This window comes from Erigeron canadensis, chromosome 1 (genome assembly GCF_010389155.1).
Source record: "Erigeron canadensis isolate Cc75 chromosome 1, C_canadensis_v1, whole genome shotgun sequence".
Classification (NCBI taxonomy): Eukaryota; Viridiplantae; Streptophyta; class Magnoliopsida; order Asterales; family Asteraceae; genus Erigeron; species Erigeron canadensis.
The window spans coordinates 34,687,630-34,698,078 of record NC_057761.1 but is presented as its reverse complement, the minus strand read 5'-3'; the positions used below and the strand labels follow the sequence as shown (position 1 = coordinate 34,698,078).

General features: G+C 35.4%; 1 protein-coding gene across 4 annotated transcripts; it reads left to right on the top strand.

The window, feature by feature from the left end:
• The first annotated feature begins 1,410 nt into the window (after positions 1-1,410).
• On the top strand, positions 1,411-9,943 carry LOC122606898 (1,4-alpha-glucan-branching enzyme 1, chloroplastic/amyloplastic-like). Of its 4 annotated transcripts, none has more exons than XM_043779811.1 (14): positions 1,411-1,551; positions 2,811-2,897; positions 3,011-3,212; positions 3,567-3,636; positions 4,040-4,309; positions 4,949-5,855; positions 6,245-6,361; positions 6,742-6,804; positions 7,714-7,821; positions 8,162-8,263; positions 8,390-8,457; positions 8,629-8,710; positions 9,060-9,176; positions 9,511-9,943. In XM_043779811.1, the coding sequence occupies exons 2-14, from the start codon at positions 2,892-2,894 to the stop codon at positions 9,715-9,717; spliced, it is 2,319 nt and encodes a 772-aa protein (XP_043635746.1). In that variant the 5' UTR covers positions 1,411-1,551; positions 2,811-2,891; the 3' UTR covers positions 9,718-9,943. The 4 variants fall into 4 exon arrangements, with proteins under 4 accessions (XP_043635746.1, XP_043635723.1, XP_043635738.1 ...); XM_043779788.1 differs by lacking the exon at positions 1,411-1,551 and adding an exon at positions 1,610-1,731 and having other exon boundaries at positions 2,775-2,897; XM_043779803.1 differs by lacking the exon at positions 1,411-1,551 and adding an exon at positions 1,611-1,731 and having other exon boundaries at positions 2,814-2,897.
• The last annotated feature ends 506 nt before the right edge of the window (positions 9,944-10,449 follow it).

Sequence of the window (10,449 nt, the reverse complement as noted above, 5' to 3'; positions counted from 1 at the left end):
GTATAATGGTGGAGCCTTGCACGTACCCTAGACAACGAGATGTTGACCATGAGCTGTTACAAGTGTTCAGAGGAAAAAACTCCAAGGTTTTGTCATCCTTAAGGATTGAACTCAAAACCCTGAGTAAAACCGGGAATGTCTCTGACAAGCTAAATTGAGGTTTTATGTAACGAACTTTAAAACTTATTAGGTAATAATTTCACGTGAAAGTCAAATTGAAGTTAACTGAAAGTTAACCAATAGTGGATTTTATGGATATTCACTCTTGTTTGTGACCATATAAAATTTTCCATTCCTTGTTTACTTGATCTTAAAAAATATGACATACTAGATCAGAAAAAAAAAAAAACGTACTCTTAGATAATTGTATAACATGTGATCGACTTGCATACATGTGATCATAGTAATATTCGTGCGCATGTGATCAAGAATCCAAATCTCCACATAATTGTATAACGGATGATAATCCATGCCTCCACACAATTATAAACTTCAAAATTACACATAAGTTATTCGGAAAACAATCAAAAAAACAATTTTCATGTAAAGAATAATCATCGGTTGGGCTTGATTTGAATATATATATATATATATATATATATATTTTAAAGCTGCGGATCATTTGCTCGCAACAAAGGATCTAGCTATACATACAAGGGGGATCCTGACTATAAGAGACATCAATGGTCTTATATAACACAACGCGTTTTGGGCGTATTGGCTGTGGATGAGAGGAGATCTCCACACTTAAGTGTGCTCGGGCGGCAGCAATACCAAATGGGTGACCCTTCCGGGAAGTTTGCCCGAGCAACCAGAAACAAAGCCATGAGCCTGCGGGCAAAACGAAAAATATTGTGTTGTGGTAAGGCGGGGTGTTACAAGTGGTATCAGAACAACCCTTGGGATTGTCAGGAGTGTATGGCGCACTTGCATAACTCAACAAGGACGTTGAGTTGTGTTGAGGGGGGTGTGAAAGCATACATCGCTGACATACAAGGGGATCCTGACTATAAATGACATCAATGGTTTTATATGACACAACGCGTTTTGGGCGCATTAGCTGTGAATAAGAGGAGAACTTCACAGTTAAGCGTCCTCGGACGACATCAATGCTAAATGTGTGACCCTTCTGAGAAGTTTGCCCGAACAACCAAAAATAAATCCGTAAACCTACAAGCAATATTGTGTTGTGGTAAGACCGACAGTAACAAATATTTTTGCGTTCAAAGTTGTAAAGCATAATGACTTGAAAGTCACATGTATCATCACACTTCGCATATTTTTGCGTTCAAAGTTGTAAAGCATAATGACTTGAAAGTCACATGTATCATCACACTTCGCATATGCTTTGCTTCCTTTCTCATGTATCAATCAAATCAAAAACAATAATCCATAGAAGAATCAACAAATAGCAAAAGTGTGGAGAAAAAATTAAAAAAACATTAGACATATGCTTTTCTTTCACAATTCAATGTGGGTCATTGCAAATCCCTGTAAAATATGTATTTTTCTCAATGTTTTTAGCCACCAAATCTTGTGGATTTATTCAAGGTCAGTCCTTTTTTAACGGTTCTAATTTATTTGTCACTCAATTATACAACCCTCTTCCCAATAAGTGTGTACGTGTGTGTGTGTGTGTGTGTGTGTGTGTGTTCAGAGATGTATAATTTTATACTTTCCAACTGTAATGTTGTGTTTTTACAACAATTTTCAAGTAAAGATTCATCACTGGTAAATAAAGTTTCTTAATTTATGGTTTTTTTTAGCTTTTTCTTTCATTTCTGGAAATGGGTCTTGTGTTTTCAGACTTGTAAGCTTATTGCCTTATTATGCTATAAGCCTGAAAATGAGCCTAAAAACAGGGCTTATGGAAAGTAAGCCAAACCCAAATAAGCTAAACAGCTCCAAAATAAGTTAAAATGAACACCCAGTGTAAAGTGTTTAATTAAGACTCCTTATTGGTTATCACTAATCCTTTTATTTATCTAGTTTTGGTTAGCCAATTCTCCGATTTTTAGGATGCAAGTGATTACTGCCTATATTAGATCCTTTGAAAGATTTTAGGTTTAATTTGGGTGCTCTTTTTGGTCAAAAGGTTTTTGCTTCACCAAATGCTGATTTAGGATTTTAGTCAAGATTCCTAATTTTTTGATTATTTTTTTCTGCTGTTAGTTTCTGTAATTCTTTTGTCAGATTTTGGCATGGGGGTTTCTTTTTTCTCATTGCCTTTTTGTTTTATCTTAATACCATTTGTTAATCTGCAATTTAGGTGGTGTAATTATAAACCTTTCCCTTCCGAAAGCCGGTTTTGAGTTTTGATACTCTTACAAAATATAAGCCAAAGATTATTCATTGGTAATTCTTCATAGGTTTTGTATTTTTTGTGACCTGTTTTTGACATTCAGGTTGTATTGTTCGTTGCATATATTGCTCTAAAATGCTGAATATTTAATATCATATGTCTTTTTATACGAAACAGCTGCAGGTTATCTTTCTTTATAGATTAACACGTTCATTTAAATATAGATCAAGGATCAAAAGCTTCACTACAAGATTCATTTCTATGAACTTTTATTTGATACCCTTATTCTCTATCGATATAATAGCAAAGTTTTGTAGAGTTTAGGTTCTATTAAAAGTGTAATTATAACCATGATAGCTACAGTACTTTTACGCCATGCATAGGAAGGAGTTATAATATATTTTGTGTGTTTATCCACTTCAATTATCTTATGACCTAAAATGCAATGCCTTTTTGTTGCTTTATCCTATAGCAAGCTGCAGGAAATAATTTGTTTATCATTCCACAGCAGCTTGCAAAACGTAACGTGGGACCTGCAAACCGGCTCAGTGCTAGATCGATTCACAGACGCAGATTGTTACCAACTCAAATGACGGTATGATTGTCTTTTATAGAAGTTATCTAATCTTTTATTGTTACTTTTCTATTTTAGTAAGTGTGAAGTTGATTTACCTGTTTGCCCTTTCATGCTCTTGATTTTATTCTCAGGCGAAGCATGATTCAGCTGTTCTAACTGATGATCTCTCAGCAATGACGAACATTAAAGCAGATATGAAGAGTTTAAGGATCCTGGAGTTAGATCCTGGCTTAGAACCATACAAAGATCACTTTGAATATAGAATGAAGAGATTCTCTGAACAGAAAATGCTTATTGATCAGTATGAAGGAAGTCTTGAAGAATTTGCAAAAGGCAATAATACAGAATTTGTAACTCATCATATAGTCAAATATCTAAATGTCTATCATACCCATCATTGGTAACAATAGCGGCACTCATATGGATTAGAATCGATACCATCAATGTTATGTAACGACAACAAATGGTACTACGCCATTTTACTTCAAAGCTTTTCCAAAAAAGATAACTTTTGCATTTCTTTTGGATGGATGTAGTGCCGTGGTGGTACCTTAAGTGGCAAATTAAAAGGAGATGATGGTTAACTGACTTTAAGACCCTTCATGTCTAAAGATCTTTCTCAAGTTTTTATGTATGTTTATAATATTTTGATACTCTTAATTTCTTATCTAATCATGATATGACCAGGTTATGTGAAATTCGGGCTTAATAAAGAAGATTGGAACATTGTTTATCGTGAATGGGCCCCAGCTGCTGAGTATGTTCTATACATAAGTATTATGCACAACCTCTCTTCTTAGTGGTGGCAAAATGGGGAAGTCCAGCGGTTAGGTAACGGGTAATTGTTATGGGTCGAAACATGTCTGGTTGGGTTGAACTGAAACACTTTTGTCTAAAAGAATTGAATTTCTCAAAAATTAGTGTGTCAACTATAATTACAAAGTTATAGAAGTCCAATAACTAAAAAATAATCTATGAGGCTTTACAGATCAATAATACACTTGGGTTACTTTTAAATTGTTCGGCCTGCTAGGTTTTCATTTTTCATCTCACCCGTTAGAGATAAAACACGACATGATAATGTCTCAAGATTGTCACCTCTTTTATTTCCTGCAAATTCTTTGTTCAAACACCTGACCTGTGTTCGCATATTTGAGCAGGGAAGCACAGCTGATTGGGGATTTTAATGGGTGGGATGGATCAAATCACAAGATGGAAAGAAATCAGTTTGGAGTATGGACCATCAAGATTCCTGATGTAGATGGAAATTCAGCCATTCCTCATAATTCAAGGATTAAGTTCAGATTCAAGCACAATAATGGAGTTTGGGTTGATCGGATCCCTGCATGGATAAAGTATGCCACTGTAGATTCTACTAGATTTGCTGCCCCGTACGATGGAGTTTACTGGGATCCGCCTGCGTCAGAAAGGTAGAAAATCTGTGACCATCTACTCCAGTAAATGTATAGATGTAAATTGGGCCGTTGGCATCTTAGATAGAGAAGTTAGCAGAGAATGAGGATCCAAACTCCCGTTGTGGATTAAGCCGGTGTTTGGACTTGCAATTTGGAACCAGTTATCTGGTTATTCCTGTTTTAATTCCTAATTATTATTCCTTAAAGTTTGGATAAACATATTCTACTTCTGATTATCTGGTTTTAGATAATCAGTTTCATACAATTATACAATTACACAATTACACAATCACCCATGTATTCCTTCTTTCAACCTTATTCGACAAATTCAACTCACATTTCACAATTATTTCTTCTGTTTTCACAAAAATGCCATTTGTGGTCGTATGATCTATTAATTCCATAAATAACTACACTTTCCCAACACTCAAACAACTGGTTATGTGGATTTCTGCATCAGAAGCACATCCAAATGTTCTATTAGTTGTTTATTACAGATTATTATCATTATTGTATCCCGTTTTTCCACTACCACATAATTTTCTCAAAGTGCACTTGCAAACACCCTCTAACGTCTATAAATATAAGGGCAACTTCAACCGATATGAATTCCTCTAAAACTTGAATAACTTCATTTAATCATCGTCTTTGCAGATATAAATTCATCTATCCCCGCCCACCAAAACCGAAGGCACCTAGGATATATGAGGCTCATGTTGGGATGAGTAGTTCTGAACCCCGGGTGAATTCGTACCGAGAGTTTGCAGATAATGTTTTGCCTCGTATTCGGGCCAACAACTATAACACAGTCCAATTGATGGCCATCATGGAGCATTCCTATTATGGATCATTTGGCTATCATGTTACAAACTTTTTTGCCGTAAGTAGCAGATCAGGAACACCCGAAGACCTCAAATATCTAATAGATAAAGCACACAGTTTAGGCTTACGGGTTTTAATGGATGTTGTTCACAGCCATGTAAGTAACAATATCACAGACGGGCTCAATGGTTATGATGTGGGCCAAGCCACTCAGGATTCCTACTTCCATACCGGGGAACGAGGATATCATACCCAATGGGACAGTAGGCTTTTTAATTATTCCAATTGGGAGGTTCTTCGTTTCCTTTTGTCTAATTTGAGGTGGTGGCTCGATGAGTTCAAGTTTGACGGGTTTCGATTCGATGGAATAACGTCCATGTTATATCATCATCATGGAATCAACATGGCATTCACGGGGGATTACAATGAGTACTTTAGTGAATCAACTGATGTTGATGCAGTTGTTTATATGATGCTTGCAAATTCTTTGATTCATTCATTATTGCCTGATGCAACGGTGATTGCCGAAGATGTTTCGGGAATGCCAGGCCTTGGCAGGCCCATAGATGAGGGTGGAATTGGGTTTGACTTTAGGCTAGCTATGGCAATTCCTGATAAATGGATTGACTATCTAAAGAACAAGAATGATGACGAGTGGTCTATGAATGATATATCAAGTAGTTTGACGAATCGGAGATATACAGAGAAATGTGTTGCTTATGCCGAGAGTCATGATCAGGTAAAAGCACTATTTAGTTAGGACATTTAACATTTCAGTTGTTTGGATTGGACCCACAAAGTTGAAAATGTGAAAACGGTTGAAAGTAGAGGTGGGTTTTTTGACCAATTTACTTAGTGCATGTAGGTCGGTATCCATCAGATCTCATATTTCTCCAATGGGTCTAAATTCACCAAAAGCGTAATTGTCAGCCTTGATTTTGGTTGACAAGTTTTTTTCATTGGGTTTTATTAAATGCGAGATTAATAGTTCTTTTTTTGGGAGGGGGGAGGCTATTACTGTACATGGTAGGTCAAATTTTGCATTTTTTTCGGGATATACACATTCTCTTCATAAATTATCAACAATATTATGTCACTCCGTTGTGTATTTATTTGTCGGGGTTGCAGTCGATTGTAGGTGACAAAACAATTGCATTTTATCTCATGGACACTGAAATGTATTCTGGGATGTCTTGTTTGACTGCGGCTTCACCAGTTATTGATCGTGGGATTGCACTTCATAAGGTTCATTTTCCCCATTTTCTCTAGTACACTATGTGCACCGTCCAACCTTAATGATCTCAGGTGTCTAATAAGTTGTCATCCCTGTGCCACTTTGACTACGTGAGGTCCAACCTATCAGTTTTTAATACTGGCATTGATACCCGTAATGCAAACATAGCTCAACATGTATTATTGTTATTTTTAAATTGCATGATTCTCCACAAAGTAATCTTGAAAGCCAGTGTCAAGTCAGAGATTGGAAATAAGCGTGTTTGACCTCTGAAAGTCAAAGACTTGAAGTACATTTGACCTCAAAACGCGGAAGCAATTCTTGCTCATCATAATGTTAACATCTTTTTATATACATCCAGTGACCTTCTTCTATGTTTTTTGTTTCCCAGATGATTCATTTTATAACGATGGCATTGGGAGGAGAAGGATACCTTAATTTTATGGGAAATGAGGTAAGTTTCTAAGAGATGAACACATCCTCCTTTTTCCATACTACATAGACTGTTTGTATTTGGATCCAATACTTCAATTTGTTTGTGCTTTTAATGTGCTTATAATTGATATCCTAAAACTTCCGATGTTTCCATATAAGCGAATACAAAAGGTGGTTGTGGGTCAACAAGACTGCACCAAAACTTACCTGTTCCAACCCTACCGATACTGACTAGTAGATTTCTTGTCGAACCTACCTATCTTGCCACCTCTATTGGGAATGGATCTTCCCCACAAATGCTTAGTATCTGAGGAAGTTCTATTTCATACGTTAGCCCTTTATATGTCCTCCGGGCATACAGAGGTGATGATCTTGCCCTTTTCCGTATAATTGGGTAGATTTGGTTAGGTTTTGTTCTCAAATAGTTAAATAAAAGTTTTTGCAAAAACTATGATGGTGAAATGTGTCGAAAGTCCTCCAAAGTGTATATTTAGTGTATAGATTTCACAAATCATTTTATAACAGTGTTTTATTATTGTACTAATATAGTTTTTCTATTCATATTTAACACGTCAGATTTGTTTTACCAAAAATAGATATTAGTTTTTGTTCAACCTGACCTATCTCCCACAGTCCCACCTGTACTAAATTTACCCATTTTGACCCAAAACCATTACAACCCATTACCTGACCGCGCACCCCACATTTTTGTCACCTCTAATTATATCAATAAATCTGAATCCTTTTCTCTTTATTTATGCATATGTATTTTTATGCGCGTGTGTGTATGCATGCATTAAGTTTTTGTAGTCTTGCAAATGTTGCTATAGTTTTTGTTTGTCTAATGGAGAGATATTTACAAAGTCTTTTCTATATACCTGACTTGTGTCCAATCTAACAGAGATATATTTCTGGGATTTTGTTATAGTTTGGTCATCCTGAATGGATTGATTTCCCGAGAGTTGGGAATGATTGGAGCTACGATATGTGTAGACGCCAGTGGGAACTTGTAGATACAGAACACTTAAGATACAAGGTTTGTTAACTTCTTTATTTTTGACTAATTGTCATTGCTCCTCCTCTCTCCATAGACGATCGGATGTTGCAGTTGATGGTTTAAGACGTGTTGTGACATCAAGTGTCTCGCATTTAGGAGTATCATTACTCCTGAAGAAAAACAAATATTATAATTTTGTGGACCTAAATCAATTCCATTAAGTTGTACACTTATATGTGCTAATCATAATAAATGTACAGTGATTTGAGGAGGGAACTCCCCATAAAAATGAAAATTTTGAAATTTCATGTGATGAATGGCTATTAATCTTTATATTTGGTCACAGTTATAATTCACTTCAGATGAATTTTTAATGCAGTTCATGAACGCTTTTGATAGAGCAATGAACTTGCTTGATGTGAAGTTTTCGTTCCTCGCTTCAACCAAGCAGATTGTGAGCAGCACAGACGAAGATGACAAGGTGCAAGATATATGTTTATTTCATATGTTTGACCTCAAAAGTCGAACTATTACCTACACGTCTTTTTTCTGAAGGACATTGTTTATCTTAAATTCAAGATCTTTGTTAATTTCTTATGGTTCACAGGTTATCGTGTTTGAAAGAGGAGACCTAGTGTTTGTCTTCAATTTCCATCCTGATAATACGTATGATGGGTATGTGCATCTTCACCATGTGCATGAAAATTGCAACATTTGACCCAATGTGTTATTAAATATAAGGGTTTGGTAATTTACGTATTAGAGAAATTTGTTGGCCAAGATAGGTAATATTATCTTGATACTCACTCATTCAAGCTCTTAATAGTGCAAATTGCGATTTGGTAGGTACAAAGTTGGATGCGATCTGCCTGGGAAATATAGAGTTGCTCTGGACACTGATGCTTGGGAATTTGGTGGACATGGAAGAGTAAGTAAAATCGCTTTAGTGTTTTACAACTTCTGGTTCTGCAAAGTTGAATGTATATTGTTTTGAAATTCAACCTTAACTTGGGTATTTTATATATATTGTGTTTAGAATGTTTCTATCTAAATACTTCGTATATGATCTAAAGTAGCGATCAGTTTTTTTTGATACGGAAATATTTGTCTGTTTAAAGTTAAAGAAGACACTCATTTCGACATTTAAAAGTCAAATGTTACTTGTTGGGCAATGGGGAGTGACATATACAGTTTATCAGTATCATTTTGCACCAGTTTTGGTCCTTTTGGAAGAAAAACCTGCTCTAATTTCATGAAATGTTTATTGAATATGTTAGGTTGGTCATGAGGTTGATCATTTCACTTCACCTGAAGGAATACCCGGAGTCCCGGAAACAAATTTCAACAACCGTCCTAACTCGTTTAAAGTTCTTTCACCACCAAGGACTTGTGTGGTAAGCCCTTCTTTCACGCTCTGTGCTCTGTAGATATACGACTTATGTTATAGTACGATAGACCTTGATATGGCACGATTAGATTAACTGGTCAATGCTGTTCTAATCTTAATGGTATCTGCTTGACCCTTTGAACAGGCTCACATGATATTGATATAGACAACATCTTTTAATTCAAATTTGATTTGATTTGTTGGCCTATAGTCATGTTTATTCTTTTTAATTAATTTACACTTTTTAATATATCTGTGTGTCGTGTCCATTCCTTTTAAAAACTTGTTCTTGTTCTTAGACTGTCACTTACACTTATGTTTTTTTTAATCGATCCATGAAGGTTTATTATCGGGTTGAAGAAGACATTGTTGAAGAAACCAAAAATGACCTCTCACTTGTTGAAGATGGAGACTTTGATGATGATGTTGAGAAAATTCAAGTAACAGTTCCTGTTTTCAAAAGCAAAGCTCAAACTTCAGACATATCGAAGCAAGTGATGGAAGACGATGAAGATGACAATGACAATGACAATGAAACGCTTATATGAATATCGCTGTGCCGTTCCTGAAAAGAATTGTTGCTTTAAAGGAGAAAGGGTACTAGGAACATTTCGAACCATGAGTCCCACCTGGTTTACATTGTTGCTACAGACATAACTTCAGTTTAATGTAATACAAGTAATATATGTTTAGATGTTAGAATCTAGATCGTATCTACAAGAAAACTTACTGCTTTCTCGCCGGTATATTTACATTAATTTCTTTTTTTTTTAATCATCTGTTGTTAGAAATATCTAGATGTAAAGATAATTTACCAAACTAATTTTCATTTAATATGGAGGGTAGAATAGTAGTTTTTTAGCTTAAAAATCTTTAAAATTATAAGATTTTGCTTCAAATGCCTTAAAATGTAGTTATGAATTGAATGTGCGGAAAGAAAAATATAGATCTCCATATTTTGAGTAAAAAGTTGATCAAAATACATGTTATGCGCTGCCTCGATTATCAAACGGATACATTTATGGCGATTCTTTTTTAATCAAATGTAAATGTGGTGATGTATGTGTCTCCTGATGTCGAATACTGACTCTTAAAAAAAAAGATACGACTTAATCAAGCAGTATCTTTTTGCCGTTTCCTAACCATGTTGCCTAAGTTTCCCAACCTTGTGTATAACTAGTATACAAAATCGTGCTTACAATTAACGAAGCATATTAAGCAGTTAATACCACCAATCACATGTACATGGCGGTAGTTATTAAGCCGTTAATACCACCAAT